This window comes from Ornithorhynchus anatinus, chromosome 5 (genome assembly GCF_004115215.2).
Source record: "Ornithorhynchus anatinus isolate Pmale09 chromosome 5, mOrnAna1.pri.v4, whole genome shotgun sequence".
Taxonomy (NCBI): domain Eukaryota; kingdom Metazoa; phylum Chordata; class Mammalia; order Monotremata; family Ornithorhynchidae; genus Ornithorhynchus; species Ornithorhynchus anatinus.
In genome coordinates, this window is record NC_041732.1 from 66,271,488 (window position 1) to 66,290,089 (window position 18,602).

Here is an 18,602-nt window from a genome sequence, read left to right on the forward strand (position 1 = left end):
AGGTTCGACTCAATCCCTGTCCCTCGTGGAGCTCACAGTCTTAATCCCCATTTTACAAATGAGATAACTAAGGCACAGAAAAGTGAAGCGACTTGCCCCAGGTCACACAGCAGAAAAGTGGTGGAGCCAGGATGATATTTCTGATTCCCCGGCCTGGGCTCTCTCCACCAGGCCATGCTGATTCTAAGCTTATTACCTGCTGAGGTATATTATAATAATGTTGGTATTTGTTAAGTGCTTACTATGTGCAGAGCACTGTTCTAAGCTCTGGGATAGAAACAGGGTAATCAGGTTGTCCCACGTGGGGCTCACAGTCTTAATCCCCATTTTACAGATGAGGTAACTGAGGCACAGAGAAGCTAAGTGACTTGCCCATAGCCACACAGCTGACAAGTGGCACAGCTGGGATTCGAATAAGCTAATAAGCTGGACACAGTCCATATAATAATAATGTTGGTATTTGTTAAGTGCTTACTATGTGCAGAGTACTGTTGTAAGCACTGGGATAGATACAGGGTAATCAGGTTGTCCCATATTAGGCTCATAGTTAATCCCCATTTTACAGATGAGGTAACTGAGGCATAGAGAAGTTAAGTGATTTACCCATAGTCACACAGCTGACAAGTGGCAGAGGTGGGTTTCGAACTCATGACCTCTGACTCGCAAGCCCATGCTCTTTCCACTGAGCCACGCTGCTTCTCTATCTCCATATCCCACATAGGGTTCACGATAGTAATTACCATTTTACAGATGAGGTAACTGAGGCACAGAGAAGTGAAGTGACTTAACCGAGGGCACACAGAAGAGTTGTGGCAGAATTGGGATTAGAATTCAGGGCCTTCTGACTCTCAGGCCTGTGCCCTATCCACTAGCCATGCTGTTTCTCAATTGTAGAGTCAATTCTCATTACATGCTTTGGAAATATTTTTATGTTCATCAACCCCATTACAGTGTAAGCTCCTTGTAGGCAGGGCAGTGTCTAATGTAGTGCTTTCCTACTCAGTACAGTACACTGCACCCAGTGGGTGATCAATAATTGACATTACTTTTATTGCTACAACTACTAGTATTATTACTACTAAGCATGGCTCAGTGGAAAGAGCCCGGGCTTAAGAGTCAGGGGTCATGGGTTCTAATCCCTGCTCTGCTGCTTATCAGCTGTGCGACTTTGGGTAAGTTGCTTCACTTCTCGGTGTCTCAGTTACCTCATCTGTAAAATGGGGATGAAGACTGTGAGCCTCATGTGGGATAACCTTACTCTGAATCTACCCCAGTGCTTAGAACAGTGCTTTGCACATGTAAGCGCTTAACAAATACCATCATCATCATTATTATTATCAATCCCAGCTCTGCCACTTGTCAGCTGTGAGATTTTGGGTAAGTCACTTCACTTCTCAGTGCCCCAGTGACCTCATCTGTAAAATGGGGATAAAGACTGTGAGCCTCACGTGGGACAACCTGATTACCCTGTATCTACCCCAGCGCTTAGAACAGTGCTCGGCACATAGTAAGCGCTTAATAAATACCAACATTATTATTACTACTACCTTCAGCTGGTCTCTAGGCACATGGACAAGTATAGCTTCAGAGTCAAGACAAAGAAAGTCTGAGTGCAATCCAGCCTGCACATCTGTTTTGCTTTGCTGTCTGTCTCCCCCGTTTAGACTGTGAGCCCTTCATTGGGCAGGAATTGTCTCTGTTGCTGAATTGTACATTCCAAGCGCTTAGTACAGTGCTCTGCACCTAGTAAGCGCTCAATAAATGCTATTGAATGAATGAATGAATGTACACTTCGCTCCTCTAATGCTAACCTCAGTGTATATCTCCATCTTGTCTACCTCGTTGCCAACCTTTCACCCACATCCTGCCTCTGGCCCGGAACACCCTCCATTCTCATATGTGACAGACAACTACTCTTCCCTGCTTCGAAGCCATATTGGAGGCAAACCTCCTCCAAGAGGCCTTCCCTGACTAAGCTCTCTTTTCCTTTTCTTCAACTTCCTTCCGTGTCTCTCTGATTTGCTCCCTTTATTCATCCCCCCTCCCAGCCCCATGGCACTTATGTACATATCCATAATTTATTTATTCATATTAATGTCTGTCTCCCCTCTAGATTGTAAGCTTACTGTGGGCAGGGAATGTATCTGTTATATTGTTATATTTTATTCATTCATTCATTCAATAGTATTTATTGAGCGCTTACTATGGGCAGAGCACTGTACTAAGCACTTGGAATGTACAAATTGGTAACAGATAGAGACAGTTCCTGCCCTTTGACAGGCTTACAGTCTAATCGGGGGAGACAGACAGACAAGAACAATAGCAATAAATAGAATCAAGGGGATGAACATCTCATTAAAACAATTGCAAATAAATAGAATTAAGGCAAAGTACATTTCACTAACAAAATAGATAGGGTAATGTAAATATATACAGTTGAGCAGACGAGTACAGTGCTGAGGGGATGGGAAGGGAGAGGGGAAGGAGCAGAGGGAAATGGGGGGAAAATTTTACTCTCCCAATATTTTACTCTCCCAAGCGCTTAGTACAATGCCCTGCACACAGTAAGCACTCAATAAATATGATTGTCTGACTGACTACTGACCTACAAAAGGTCCCAGAGCCCCTTGGGGGCAGAATTAAAATTATACACATTGCATCCTGCTAGTCCAGGGATGTGGGTCTCTGCATATCTCACCAAGGTGACCTCAAACCAGCCATGAGGACCCCTTTGTCCCCCTGCCCCTTTTTATGGTAATTGTTAAGTACTTACTATGTACCAGGCCTTGTCCTAAGCGCTGGAGAAGATACAGGGTAATGAGGTTGGACGCAGTCCATGTCCCAACCTGGGGCTCACAGTACTAAACCCCATTTTACGATGAGGTAACTGAGGTAGATAAGTGAAGTGACTTCCCTAAGGTCACACATCGGACCAGGGGCAGAACCAGGATTAAAACCCAGGTCTTTCTAACTCCCAGGCTTGTGGTCTACCCACTAGGCCACGCTGCTTCCCCTGGCAAACGCTGCACCTCCCCAGTCACGGTACTCACATGGTTGTGGATGAAAAGTTGCAGCTGCTTCTTTGGATACTGGAGGGCCTGGAGCCTCCGGAAGAAGAGGGAGAGGAACGGGGTTGGCTGCTCGATGAAAACCCCAACGAGGACCAAGGGGAGTGCATCGTCCTGCAGACGTGAGTAGGAGAGACTCAGGACCCTCTTGGTTCTTACAAGGACCACTCTCGGGGCCCTATTAGGGCCATGTCACTCTGCCCCTTCAGGCCTAGGGTCCCAAGCTCCTCCTGACCCTTCCTCCCTTGGGGAGGAAGACATCCATTACACAGAGAGGTAAACCCAGCTACCAGGAAAGGAGGGGGCTTGGCCATGGACCTATAGCCACTTAGAGTGCAACCAGAACCGGAACCCAGGGGTCCCGGATCCCTCCTCCATAACCGGACAACGGTTCAGCCGCTAGCACAGGCCAGAGGACACCCAGCTTCCCCCTCTCCTGTTCCACCCAGTTTCCCACTGCCCCCTCACACCTGCCACCCAACCCGATCTGCTAATCCCCAGTCTCTGACCTCGAAGCCCTTCAGACTCCTCAAGCCCTCGTCGCACTGGGTACAGCCCGTCTCAAAGGTCCAGACCCGCGGGATGTAATTCCCAAGGTAGTTCAGCTGCAGCTGGTGAGGGAAGACACCGGGGACTTGAAAGGCAATGGAGGAAACCGGGCTTTCTCCCCGGGGTCCTCCCGGCTCCGGACCACCTATCGTCCCGCGCCGCTGACTCACCTTGGTGGGCCCGTTGCCGTGGATCAGGACGGGGAGGGTATCGTATTCCAAGTTCCTCGCTCGTACTTGGGCATTTTCAAACTTCAGCACCACTTCATCTGGAGATCACAGCACTGTTACTCTACCCTGGCGCCTTGTTGGGAAGGACCCGGGCATCCCCCTGCCCCCTCGTGAGAGAACCACTGCAGGCCTGTGGGCCTCTTTAGGCTGCTGGGCCAGTCTTGGGATGGAAGGTGTGGAAGGGGGCTGAACTAGCTTCTCTGTGGCTGCAGCAGGCAATTCCACCATTTCCAAGATCTGCCATGCGGTTGCGGCTTGTGCCCTGATCTCCCCTAGGTGCCCATGGCACTCAAGCAAGGGAAGAGACTGGCCTGGGAGAGGGACAGAAGATCCAGACAGAACATAGGATGGGATGCAGGAGACAGAGGAACCATGCTGATTTGCCTTGTTCAGATGTCCCAGCATAGGTGATTTCTACTATTAATAATAATGATAATGTTAATAATAATAATAAAAATGGCATTTGTTAAGCAAACTTACTATGTGCCAGGCACTTATTTAAGTGCTGGGGTTGGATCAAGCAAATTGGGTTGGACACAATCGCTGTCCCACCTGGGGCTTCGAGTCTCAATCCCCATTGCAGATGAGGTAACTGAGACCCAGAGAAGTGAGATAATAACAATAATAATGTTGGTATTTGTTAAGCACTTACTATGTGCAGAGCACTGTTCTAAACGCTGGGGTAGACACAAGGGAATCAGGTCGTCCCACCTGAGGCTCACAGTTAATCCCCATTTTACAGATGAGGTAACTGAGGCACAGAGAAGTTAAGTGACTTGCCCACGGTCACACAGCTGACAAGTGGCAGAGCCGGGAGTCAAACCCATGACCTCTGACTCCGAAGCCCAGGCTCTTTCCACTAAGCCACGTTGCAAGAAGTGACACATGTACATCTGACGCACTGCCCAGCACACTATGGTTGCTTCCACATTTGACATCTAGGTCTGATTGGTCTTTGGGATTTGCAGGACCCTGGACGAGACACCTTCCTGAGCAGGGAGAGATCTTTCTGGGGATTTCTAACTGAATGAGGGGAGGGGACCGGCCTTCACAGGCCTCTGCCCCCCATAAGAACTTCCTGGCTGGCCGGGGGAGCCCATGGGAAAGCTGGACCATCTAACTGAGCACAGAGCTGGTTGCCAGGGAATAAGAGCTGTCTAACGTTGGCCCATCAAATTCCAGAACCTGAACCGGCATGAGTGTGAGACACCCAGGGAAGCATAGTAATAATAATAATAATGGCATTTGTTCAGTGCTTACTAAGTGCCAAGCACTGTTCTAAGCACTGGAGCATACTCATTGGGTCTACCAGACCAGCTTTAGTTTGGAGGCTGAGACCACCGGCCTTTGCCTTCTCTTCAGGTTTAACCCCAGCCCCATGCACCTCACGTGTTCTCTCTCGGTGACCCGCCTTTCTCTCCCTTCTGCTCACCTAAGGCACCATTAAGGTTCTGGAAAATGCGGCAGCGATGATCGAGAGAGATGTTGATCGCCTCCTTCAGAAAAGAAGAGAAATCCCGAACACATCCTCAGCAGAGCTGGGAGGGGTCAGCACCCCTCGGACTCTGCAGACTTTTTCCTCCTGCCCCTCTCCTCTTCAAAACTCTCCTTCTCAACGTTTGCTTCTCCTAAACACTCTTTCCCTCCCTTTCCCCCTAACCTAGTCTCCTTAGGAGAGCACCAGTCAGCTCGGATTCCTGAGCCGGCAAGATGGTGTCAGCCGTGGGTAAAGCGAGCACTCAATCTGCTACGCTGGGATGACCAGTTGGTCTCTGGTAGCTTGGAGTGAGAATGAAGTATGTTCCTGGCACTGAATCCCATTCATTCCTCAATCCAGTTTAATATGGCTTAAGGTTCCTCTTCCCCAGTCTGTCAGGTTCACCCACAATCAGTTCTAGCTCTGTCTTGACTCCCCTCTCCAGATTCCTGCTCATATTGCGTGTCTGGGCCTCCAGGATGAGATTTCCTGGACTCCACTTTATCTGAAAGGTCCCTCGTTCCCCCATCGACCACAGGGCTTTGGATACTACTGTTCCAGGCTGGGTTCAGATGGGGGACTGAAGACAATGCCTGCCCTGTCCTCCTCACCCATATACTGACACTGAATGGTTTGGACTCCCTAAGCAACAGTGCCAGATGGCAACCCATCCTTCCGATGACATACCTTTCTTGAACTCATTTCTACTAAAGGGCTCAACCTGCTTCAATTCAAGAATCAGGTTCCCCAAGGGACAGAGGCAGAGTTGAGTTTCCTCGGGTTCTTGGCCACCTCTACCCAAGTTGCGCCCGCTGCCTCTTCTTACCCTTTTCTCTGGATCCAGAAAGACCTGGGTGTAAAAGAGCTGATCACTGTCATTGTCCAGACCCTTCCAGTCAGCCACCAGCTTGCTCAGGTTTGGCGCGTAGCCGATGAAAGCTGTGGGAACCCCAAAACAATCAATCAATCAGTGGTATTTATTGAGTGCCTTTTGAGAGGTAGGTATTAAGGGCCCTCAGACCGTCATCTTTTTTTTATTCCAGGCCCCCTGTGTCCTTCCTTTCCCTCCTGCCTTCTCTCCAGTTTACCGGGAACAAACACTTGAGTTTCATCTGTCCCAGACACCACTCTCCCCACTTTTAAAATCTGCCTCCCCCAGGAGGTCTTCCCAAATCGTTTCCTTTTTTGTGGTGGGGAGGCGGGGATAGCTGACATCGGCTACTCTTAAATCTCAGAGGCAATAGCTTTCTCAAAAATCTCTTCTACCATCCCCAAACTTCCTCTTTGACATCACTGCAGGTCTTCAGATAATGTGTAAAAGGGGTTGGGGTTCTCTCCTGGAAACACAGCCTCAGTCTCTCCAACAATAATAATAATGATATTTGTTAATCACCTACTAGGTACCAAATACTGAGTTAAGGGCTGGGGAAGATACAATATAATCAGTTGGGCATAATCTCTGTCCCATAAGGGGCTCACAGTTTAAGTAGGAGGGAGAACAGGTAATTAATCCTCTCTTTACAAATGAGGCAACTGAGGAACTGAGAAGATAAATGACTCGCCCAAGGTCACATAGCAGGCAAGTGGTGGAGCCGGCAATAGAACCGAGGCCCTCTGACTCTTAAGCCCATCCTTTTTCCACAAGGCCACAGGACCACCCCCTGCCCCCACTTCACCACAGTACTGGTCAGCTCACTCTCTGTGTGGACCTCACCCACTCCCTCCAGTCCACTCCTCCCCACTCGACCCCAACACCATGGCGACATGAAGATGAGAGATCTCTCTGACCTCCAGAGCCCAAGAAACGTTTGCCATCCCTCACAGTAGGGTACTTGGCCTCCAGCCTCCGATCAGGGTAAATGAGCTCTTCGGCAGAGAAGACCACCCTACTTTTGGCCTGTTTGAACTTTTTCAAGAGTTCCTTGGGGCCAGAGGCAAACACCACATCATAGCTGTGGAAAGAGTAAAAAAGAGTACGACAAAGCAGGGAGAAAGAAGGGAGTTTGGGGGACAAACAGGGAAGAAAGAAGGAGGGAAAAGGGTGTGAAAATTAGTTAAAAATGATCTCACTGTCCATCTTATAATCACAGCCATCATTATCATCTCCATGGTCATTATTCATCATTACTACCATCAACCCTCTCATCCTCATCACTATCACCAGCTGTCATTTATTGCTACTGTTCATATTATCAGTCCATCTTCACTATGGACTAGATCACCTGATAGATTATAAATTCCTTGATGGTAGAGATCACGTCTACTAACTCTACTGTACCTTCCCAAGAATACTGCTCTGCACAAAGTAAGAGCTCAATAAATGCCACTGATTTGTGGATATAGTAATAATAGAAAAATAGCAATTATAATTATATTTGTTAAGCATTTACTATGTGACATCCCTGTGACTCAGTTTCCCCATCTATAAAATGGTAATTCAATACCTGTTTTCCCTCCTACTTAAAACTATGAGCCCAATAATCCAATCTGATTATCTGTATCTACACCAGCGTTTAGTACAGAAGTTGGAACATAGTAAACACTTAACAAATACCATAATTATCATTATTATTATTATTCTCATTCTTATTACTAATGCAATGACAAACAATAATGATATGAGGCACAGAGAAGTTAAGTCACTCACCTAACGTCATACAGCAGGCAAATGGTAGAGCTGGGATTAGAACCCAGGCCTACTGGCTCCTTGGCTTAGAACAGTGCTTGGCACATAGTAAGTGCTTAACAAATGCCATTATTATTATTATTATTGTTGGCCTGTACTCAGTCCATACGCCACACTGCTTCCCCAATGCTATAATTCAGTATGTGAGGAGAAATGGGTCTCTCTGTCTCCCACCCTCATTTTGTTCCTCTCCTCTTTCCGTAATATAACCCTTAGAGCAAAAGTGATTTTGACCAAAGCAAGAACTTTCAAATGATAGGGATAGTGAGGGAATACTGAGGGGGAATGTAGAGATTTTTTGTGGTGAGTGGGGGTGGAGGGGGCAATAGGAAAGACCATCATCAGCTAGACATGATTTAAGTATAGTTCTGCTTGGAGACAAAGAGATGGTCTAAATAACTTCTTGAGAGACCTTTCAGGCTAATAGCCCTCTGACCCCCATCTTCTGAAATCCATGATTTTGAGTTGTCTCCCTCCTTTTAGTAAAGACTTCCAGAGGGAGGAGAAGGATCAGTCCCCCTTAACTCCTGTGGAGAAACTGGAAGCTCAGAAACCTCTGACTACAAAAGCATTTTACCCTTGCCCCCTAAGAACCAGAGAATCACTAGAACCAACATGGCCTAGTGAAAAGAACTTGGGTCTGGGACTTGGAGGACCTGGGTTCTAACCCTGCTCTGCCACTTCTGTTAATCAATGGTATGTATTGAGTGCGTACTGTATACAAAGCACTGCTAAGTGACCTTGGGCAAGTTGCTTCTTTATGTCTCAGTGTAAAATGGGGATAAAATATTAGTTCTCCCTCCTCTTTAGAATAGGAATCCCATGTCAAACAGGGACTGGGTCTGACCTGATTATCTTGAATCTACCCCAGTGCATTCATTCATTCATTTCATTCATTCAATAGTATTTATTGAGCGCTTACTGTGTGCAGAGCACTGTATTAAGTGCTTGGGAAGCACAATTCGGCAACAGATAGAGACAATTCCTACCCAACAATGGGCTCACAGTCTAGAAGGGGGAGACAGACAACAAAACAAAGCAAGCAGACAGACATCACTACCATCAAAATAGATAAACAGAATCATAGATAAATGCACATCATTAATTAATTAGAGCAATAAATGTGTACAAATAAATACAAGTGCTGTGGGGAGGGGAAGAGGGTAGAGCAGAGGGAGGGAGTAGGGGTAATGGGGAGGGGAGGAGGAGCAGAGGGAAAGGGAGGGCTCAGTCTGGGAAGGTCTCCTGGACGAGGTGAGCTCTCAGTAGGGCTTTGAAGAGGGGAAGAGAGTTAGTTTGGTGGATGTGATGGGGGAGGGCATTCCAGGTCAGAGGAAGCACGTGGGTGAGAACGAGGCACAGTGAGGAGGTTAACGGGGGCAGAGGAGTGGAGTGTGTAGGCTGGCCTGTAGGAGGAGAGAAGGGAGGTGAGGTAGGAGGGGGCCAGGGGATGGACAGCTCTGAAGCCAATAGTGAGGAGCTTTTGCTTCACGCAAAGGTTGACAGGCAACCACTGGAGATTTTTGAGGAGGGGAGTGACACGCCCAGAGCGTTTCTGCAGAAAGATAATCCAGGCAGTGGAGTAAAGTGTAGACTGAAGCGGGGAGAGACAGGAAGATGGGAGATCAGAAAGGAGGCTGATGCAATAATCCAGTCAGGATATTATGAGAGATTGTACCAGCAAGGTAGCAGTTTGGGTGGAGAGGAAGGGGTGGCTCTTGGCGACGCTGTGAAGGTGAGACTGGCAGGTTTTGGTGATGGATTGGATGCGTGGGGTACAAAATAGGGGTTTTAACAAGTTCCACAATTATTATTATCATTATTATTATCATTATTATTACCATTATTGAGAGAAATCTGAGCTGTTCAAGAAGATCCCCAAAAGAGCCCTTCCAACTCCTTACCTGTCTGTAAACAGGATGACCAGGTCCTCCTTGTCTGCATGCTTCTCCAGAGCTGATTTCAGGAGGCGAATCTTCTGCCCACCCCCTGCGGCTGTCGGCTCATCTTCGCTTGACCAATCCTCTCCCAGGCCAAGCACCTGGAGTGAAATGCCTCTCAGTTATGTGCTGCTGGACTTAAAAAACAGAACTCACCCACCTTTCCCAACCCAAAGGGCAGAAGCCACTCAGAAACCAGTTTATGGGAGTTTATAAATCATCCATCCCCAGTTTCTTCCGGGGATTTGAAGGGAACCAGACATCCTGGGTGGGGCTGGGGTGGAGGGTGCTGTGACTGCTTGCTCCAGCTTCAGACTACCTTTCCGACCTTACGCTGAGGGCTGCCTGGGAGCTTCCCAGCAGGCCCGGTTTCTGTCTCTCCATCCAGAGGTTAAGGAATATAACTCCACTCCGCCTATTTTCTGAGGAGAACATTGCAACTCTTCGCAGTGGAGCCTCCGCACACATTCCTCATGTTAGAGCCACACAGGGTCAGAGTCCCACAAGGTTTTCAACCGATACCATCATTTCTATACTGCTGAAATTCCACAGCCCGCCCCGTCCAAGCCAAGGAGGTCCAAACCACCTGCCTCTCTGGATCCGTCCGGGACCTGTGGCATTGAAGCATCATTCCAACCCCTCTTGTTTCTGGCCGCCGGTGTTTCTCCCCTGCTCCGTGGGCTTCCCCTCTTCCCCTCTCCAGATTCACTTCTCCAACTCTCCCCCGTGCCCAGCATGACCTTACCTGGACTTTGTAGTTGAAGAACTGAGCTGATCTCTTGAAGCGGCGGAATCCCTCTGTCTCTCTGGTGGCCACCGTAAGAACTAACAGGTTTTCTGAGGGCAGGTGGAGAAAGGTAAGGGGAGGGGAGCGGATCAAAGAGGCAAAGCGGAGAAGGGAGAGAAGAGAAGGGAAAAGCATTATTCCTTCATCCTTAAAAAGACAGAAACAAGAGGGGTTGGAATGATGCTTCAATGCCACAAGGTGGCATTTATGATCTGTGTCCTGTTCTTATTCAGTCACTCCTTCCAGCAGCAGAACAGTGCTCTGCCCTCTGGGGCCGCTCGGCAAGCCGATGACTGACAGACAGGGGAAGAAATCGAGATAACAGGCACACCTGGCACAGCGAAGGGACATTACATATCCTTACTCTCGGTCGCTTCCCCTGCCTGTAATTTATTTTTAGCATCTGCCCCCTCACTAGACGTTAGCCCTTGAAGGCAGGGATCTATTGTACTCCCCCAAGAACTTAGTCCAATGCTCTGCCCACTGTAAGCGCTCAAGCAATACCACTGATGGATCGATTGATCGATGCCTGGGCAGAAGTATTCAACCTCTTAGAAAGCTAAAAGCACTATTTCAGGATTGGGAGTTCAAATCCTCACGTTTTTGATCTGAGGTAGGCTCACTTTCAGCCTTAGTTTCTCCACTGACTAGTTCCTCTGCTGGGCAGACACTCTCAACTCTGCTCTGCTTTTAATCCAAAAGTTATCCAAAGAGCTGCTCCAGGCCTCGAGTCACTGGCCGTGGGGTTTGGGTTTACTCCGGAAGAAAACTCTCCCAGGGACCCTCATCAGGATGCAGCTGCCTTGCCAGAGTGAGGAAACTGCTCGGGAAAGAATTTAGGTCCTGGGGTCTATTTTAAAAGCTAGCATCATCTCCAGCGGCGAGACGGGCGGCTGCTAAGAACAGAGGCTGACTGTTCCAGAGCCCGGAGTCCCTTGAGGCAAGAAGACTTCTTTTCCAGAAAATCAGCATCTGCCAGCCAGACACTCTATACTCCACCTCCTACCCCTAATGAACACCCCAAGAGCTCAGCACAGTGTTCTGCACAGAATAAGTGCTCAATAAATATCATCGATAGATTAATACACTGCCTTCCAGATGTGCAGAAGGCCTGAAATAACAAATGCACTGCCTCAGAGGAGTCCTGATCCAAAGGAAGCATAGGGGCCGCTGCAGATGGGAGCTGAATTCACACTAGGCAGAGAGAACGGCTGATGGAAAGGAAGGCTGAGGGAGCAACTCCGGGGACAACTCCCTCTCTGAACTGAGGGATCTATGTTTTAAAAAGTAGACAGAGGGTTTATTCAGGAGCTCCCCGGTGAGGTGTGTCTCTGTTCTCCTGGGTTGGTCCCAGGCTCTGGGGCCCAGTAATGGGGAAGCAGGGAGGGGAACAGCCGCCACTACACTGAGCCTTCTGCATCCCCTCTGGTACAGCAGAGAAAGGGTGGAGAGCTGGGGTGTTCTGAATGGAAGACATTTACCGGTGGCAGCAGGAAGTCAGCTAACTGCTTCCTTCTAGATTTGGCAGCCTGAGAAGGCCACGGTTCTCAGAGGTAGGAAGGTGAGTCCGATTTGGGAGGTTCAGAAAGGCTTTCTGGGTGCAGATCCCTAAGGAGGCATCTGGGACTAGGAAATAGAACAGCTCCCCTCCCAGGGTTCAGTGAGGAAAACCTTCAGGAAACAACAATCCTCACATCTGCAGGATGAACCCCACGTAGCCAGTTCCTGTTGAAGGGGCCACTCTGCCCTGGGGGAATTCTTGTTTTTTCAAATGGTATCTGTTAAGTGCTTACTATGTGGCAGGCACTGTTCGAAGCTCGGGCGATACAAACTAATCAGGTTGGACACCGTCCCTGTCCCATGTGGGGCTCAGAGTCTTAATCCTCATTTTACAGCTGAGGTAATTGAAGCACAGAGAAGTGAAGTGACTTGCCCAAGGTCACACAGCAGACAGGTGGTGGAGCCGGGACTAGAACATAGGTCCTTCTGACTCCCAGGCCTGCACTCCTTCCCCTGGGCCCTGTTGCTTCTCCAATTCCAGCTGGGCTAGGCTGGGTTCCCTCTAGACTATAAACTCTCTGTGAGCAGGGAATGTGTCTGCTAATTCTTTTGTATTATGCTCTTCCAAGTGCTTAGTACAGTGCTGTGCACATAGTAAGCATTCAATAAATACGATTGATCTCTCCTTTACACACTTTGGTTTCCAGAGTTGCCCAGCCTCATGGCAACCACCTGAGGGCAGAGCAATCAGAGCTCAGTAGAAAGAGCATGGGCTTAGGAGTCAGAGGTCATGGGTTCTAATCCTGGCTCCGCCACCTGTCAGATGTGTGACTTTGGGCAAGTAACTTAACTTCTCGGTGCCTCAGTTACCTCATCTGTCAAATGGTGAGGAAGACTGTGAGCCTCACGCAGGACAATCTGATTACCCTGTATCTACCCCAGCGTGTAGAACAGTGTTCAGCACACAATAAGCACTTAACAAATACCAACTCTTTTTTTTTGTCTGACACCTAGGAGGCAGCAGTTGTGACCTGCTGAACTGGGCGAAGCAGAGTTCAATCAATCACTTAAACGGTCGTATTTCTTGAGCATTGATTGTGTGCAGAACACTGTACTACTCACTTGGGAGAGTACAATACAGAGTTGGTAGACATGTTCCTTGCCCACATGGAGAGAACAATCCATTCATTTATTCATTCATTTATTCATACTTATTGAGTGCTTACTGTGTGCAAACACTGTACTAAGCACTCAAGAAAGTACAATAGAACAATCAACAGACATATTTCCTGCCCCAAATGAGCTTACAAGGCTAGAGGGGGAGACAGGCATTAATCAAATAAATAAAATTACAGATACATACAGTCTAGAGGGGGAGAGAGGCATTAAAATAAAACCCGAATAAGTACACATAATCAGGAGGACTAATTCTCTGGAGAAGAATAGGAAATGCTGGGAAAAGTCTAGGGAAAACAAGGAAGAGGCAGACCAATAGCTACATGGATAGACACCATAACAACAATAACGGAAGAGCCTTTGGAAAGGTTGCAGATTATGGCAGAGGACAGGACGTTCTGGAGAAAGTATATCCATGGAGTCGCTATGAATTGGAAACAACCTGACGGCACATAATAATAATAATAATGTACATAAGTGCTATGGGGCTGAGAGTGGGGTGAATAGCAAGTGCTTGCAGAAGGGAGGGCGAGTAATGGGAATGAGGGCTTAGTCGGGGAAGGTATCTTGGATGAGACGTGATTTTAATAAGGCTTTGAAGGTAAGGAGAGTGATGGCCTATCGTATGAGAAGAGGAAGGGAATTCCAGGCCAGAGACAGGGTGTGGGCATAGGGTCGGCAGCAAGATAGATGAGATCGAGGTGCAATGAGCAAGCTGGCATTAGAGGAGAAAAGTGTGCTGGCTGGGTTATAGTAGGAAATCAGTGAGGTAAGGTAGGAGTGGGAGAACTGATTGAGTACTTTAAAGCTTGACAGTCAGGACTTTCTGTTTAATGTTCTTGAAGTGTGGGGAGATGTGGCCTGAACGTTGTTTTAGAAAAATAACTTGGGGAAGCAGAGTGAAGTGGGACTGGAGCACAGACAGATGGGAGGCAGGGAGGTCAGCAAGGGAGCTGATACAGTAGTCAAGGCAGGATATAACTGCTTGGATCAGCCTACCAGCAGTTTGAATGGAGAGGAGAGGGTAGACTTTAGCAATGCTGTGAATGTAGAATCAATCAATCATTGGAATTTAATGAGCGTTTACTGTGTGCAGAGCACTGTACTAAATACTTGGGAAAATTCAATGCAACAGAGTTGGTAGACACATTCCTTACCCACAACAAGCTTAGTCTAGAGGGGGAGTCAGACATTAATATAAATAATAATAATAATAATGTTGGTATTTGTTAAGCGCTTACTACGTGCAGAGCACTGTCCTAAGCACTGGGGTAGACACAGGGGAATCAGGTTGTCCCATGTGGGGCTCACAGTCTTAATCTCCATTTTGCAGATGAGGTAACTGAGGCACAGAGAAGTTGAGTGACTTGCCCACAGTCACACAGCTGACAAGTGGCAGAGCTGGGATTCGAACTCATGACCTCTGACTCCAAAGCCCGTGCTCTTTCCACTGAGCCAAAATAAATAAGGTACTGATAGGTAAATAAGTGCTGTGAGGCTGAGGGTGGAACAAACAGGATTTGGTGATAGACTGAATACGTGGGTTGAATGAGAGAGATGAATTAAGGATAATGCTCCTACCCAAAGGCAGCAGAGACAGAAATAGGGGAGATAATCAAGGAATTGGAAAATCAAGAAGGGTAGAAGTCCTTATAATAGTTCCATCTGGCCAGTGTTAAAAACAGATGGTAAAACCTGGAGGCTGACGTAGTGGATAGAGCACGGGCTTGAGAGTCAGAAGGACATCTCATCTCAGCTCCACCACTTGTCTGCTGTGTGACCTTGGGAAAGTCACTTCACTCCTCTGTGCCTCAACTACCACATCTGTAAAGTGGGGATTGAGATTGTGAGCCCCTCTTGGGACAGACGGACTGTGTCCAACCTGATTTGCTTGTATCCACCCCAGCTTTTAGTACAGTGCTTGGCACTTAACAATTACCACAATTATTATTATTACAACACCAAGGTTAAGGGCTTGTGAGATAAGGAGGATTATGCTCCAGCGGTGGTATGGTAAGACTTGGGGAAGAAAGGATTTGGGTGAGAAGACAGGGAGTTCTGTTTTGGATGTGTTAAGTTTGAAGTATGGGCAGAACATCCAAGTAGAGATGTCCTGAAGGAATGAGGAAATGTAACTGCAGAGAAAGAGAGATATCAGGGCTGGAAAGGTAGATTTAGTAATCATCTGTGTAGAGATGGTAGTTGAAGCCACGGAAGCAAATGAGTTCTCCAAGGGAGCGGGTGTAGATGGAGAATAGAAGAGGACTCAGAACCAAGCTTTGAGGGACCCCCACAGATAGGGTGTGGGAGGCAGAGGAGGAGTCAGTAAAGGAGACTGAAAAAGAGCAGCCAGAGAGGGAGGAGGAGACAAGAGAAGTACAATGTCAGTGAAATCAATCAATCAATTATTGAGGGCCTACTGTGTGGAGAGCACTGTACTAAGTACTTGGGAAAGTACAATATAAACAGAATCCGTAGACACATTCTCTGCCCATAACAAGCTTACAGTCTAGAAGGGGAGACCTCTAATAAATAATATATAAATAATTATGAATAACAAATAACAATACATTTATTTATAATTTATAAATATAGATATATACAAAAGTGCTTGTGGGGCTAAGAGAGGGGTGAATAAAGGGTGCAAATCCAGGTTCAAGGACAACACCAAAGGGAGTAGGAGAAGAGGAAATGAGGGCTTAGTCAGGGAGGCCACTTGGAGGACATGTGAAAGCAAGGATAGACAATGTTTCAATTAACCAATCAATCATACTGATTGAGCGCTTACGTGCAGACCACTGTCCTAAGTGCTTGGGAGAGTACAGTGCAACAGAATTAGTAGACATGTTCCCTGCCCATAATGAGTTTACAGTTTAGAGAGAGAGGCAGACATTAGTATGAATAAATAATAATATTTAAAGATTTTCTAGGAGAAGGGGGTGGTACATCATGTTGAAGGTAGCTGAGAGGTCAAGGAGGATGAGGATGGAGTAGAAGCCACTGAATTGGGCAAGAAGGAGGTCACTGGTGACTTCTGAGAGGGCAGTTTCTGTGGAGTGAAGTGGGCAGAAGCCAGACTGGAGTGGGTCAAGGAGAGAATTGGAGGAGAGGAAGTGGAGGAAGCAAGTGTAGACAACTCACTCAAGGAGTTTGTAGAGGAATCGGTAGCAGGGAGATAGGGCAATAAATGGAGGGAGGCTTGAAGTCGAAGAAGAGGTTTGTTTGGTTTTTTTCCAGGATGGGGAGACATGAGTATGTGTGAAAGGAGTGGGGAAGAAGCAATTGGAAAGTGAACAGTTGAAGATGGCAATCAGGGAAGGAAGAAGGGAGGGGGCAAGTGTCTTTTATATTTGAAGAGACAGGTCAGAGGCACAGAGGGAGTAGATTTTTGAGAAGAGGCAGGAGAGAGCTCTTCTCTTGGGATACTCCTAAGGAAGATGGGAGACTCAAAGATGGGGCAGCAGGAGGGAGGGACTGGAAAATTGACTGGGGAGCGTTTCAGTCATATCAGCCCCATCCCATCCTGGCCACTTCCTCTGCTCATCTGGATGTCATGGCAGGGAGGGGCAGGGGTACAGGGGAAGGAAGGGGTGAGGGGTGGAAGAGGGGGTAAGCAGCTCTCCACCTCTGAGGGAAACCATGGAGATGGTGCAGGAGGGGGTTGGATGCTCCCAGCCATCAACCTACCTGTCCCTTTCCCCTCCCTCTTTCCCACTCCCACTTTCTTCCCTTCCTTGGGCCTAGTGGGGTTCTTTGCAGTCAGATCTCAAAATCCTGGACATAATAATAATAATTGTGGCATTTCTTAAATGCTTACTATGTGCCAGGCACTGTATTAAGCACTGGGGTAGATGCAAGATAATCAGGTTGGACACAGTCCTTGTCCCACATTGGACTCCCAGTCTCAATCCCCATTTTACAGATGAGGAAACGGAGGCACAGAGAAGTGAAGTGACTTGCCCAAGGTCATTCAGGAGACAAGTGGCAGAGCCGGGAACAGAAGCCAGTCCTTCTGACTCCCAGGCCTGTACTCTATCCACTGGGCCATGCGCTTCTCTGGAGGAGGTTCCATTCTACCTCGCAGGCAGAGCTCCTCTGAGGTAGGCCAGTGGGCAGCACAGCACTGCCCGGCACTGTACTGCAGAAACCGAAGCCGTTTATTCATTCATTCATTCAATAGTATTTATTGAGCGCTTACTATGTGCACTGTACTAAGTGCTTGGAATGTACAATTCAGCAACAGATAGAGCTAATCCCTGCCCACTGACGGGCTTACAGTCTAATCGGGGGAGAAATGCGACTGAGGGCAAGTTAGGAAGAGATTCAGGACCCAGCACAGAGCTCTTATAGTCAAAGAGTGTGAACTACCTCCTGCCCAAATCTACTTGCACAGAAATCATCCGAACAACCCCTCATTTTCAGGTCACTGCTCTACCCAACAGTTTCTCTTTTTCCTCTCTCTCCACGTCAGCACTATAGTTCCTTTCAGCCTCTCTCCTACCCACAAATACCTTCACCTTCCCTGAAGCCAGAAAAGCCTCCTGATCGGAGAAACACATTGATGTGATGTGGAAAATGCTGTTAACCCTTTCGTGCCTCTGAGCCCTTTACTTCAACAATCCAGCCCCTCCAAACATTCATTCATTCATTCAATCGTATATATTGAGCGCTTACTGTGAGCAGAGCACTGTACTAAGCATTTGGAAAGTACAATTCAGCAACAAATAGAGACAATCCCTGCCTTCAACGGGCTCAACGGTCTAGAAGGGGGAAGACGGGCATCAAAACAAGTAAACAGGAATCAACAGCAGCAATATAAATAGAATTATATAGATATATATGTATATATATATACAAGTGCTGTGGAGGGGGAGGGGGTAGAGCAAAGGGAGCGAGTTGGGGCAATGGGGAGGAGAGGGGGAGTAGAGGAATAGGGGGCTTAGTCTTGGAAGGCCTCCTGGAGGAGGTGAGCCTTCAGTAGAGCTTTGAAAGGGGAAGTGTGATGGTTTGAACAGGGAAGGGAGCATTGATCTAACCCTAAAGATTCTTGTGACCTCTGGAGATGATGAATTATAATGAAGGGTGAGCTTCTTCTCTGAGAATTACAGTCCCTTGATTAACTGTCCATCTGGTGAGAGGTCCAGATGGTGTTTACACAAAAGCAGGAGAGTGAAACACGGTTTTGGTTT

General features: G+C 47.6%; 1 protein-coding gene across 1 annotated transcript in view; it reads right to left on the reverse strand.

The window, feature by feature from the left end:
* Window positions 1-18,602, reverse strand: part of PLOD1 (procollagen-lysine,2-oxoglutarate 5-dioxygenase 1) — a 50,332-nt gene that overhangs the window by 19,445 nt on the left and 12,285 nt on the right. Inside the window, exons 2-9 of the mRNA XM_029066464.1 lie at window positions 10,696-10,787; window positions 9,915-10,051; window positions 7,113-7,276; window positions 6,151-6,263; window positions 5,280-5,343; window positions 3,788-3,885; window positions 3,578-3,679; window positions 3,051-3,182 (exon numbers count right to left, since the gene is read on the reverse strand). Coding sequence (XP_028922297.1) covers window positions 3,051-3,182; window positions 3,578-3,679; window positions 3,788-3,885; window positions 5,280-5,343; window positions 6,151-6,263; window positions 7,113-7,276; window positions 9,915-10,051; window positions 10,696-10,787 — 902 coding nt within the window. The remainder of the gene's footprint in view (window positions 1-3,050; window positions 3,183-3,577; window positions 3,680-3,787; window positions 3,886-5,279; window positions 5,344-6,150; window positions 6,264-7,112; window positions 7,277-9,914; window positions 10,052-10,695; window positions 10,788-18,602) is intronic.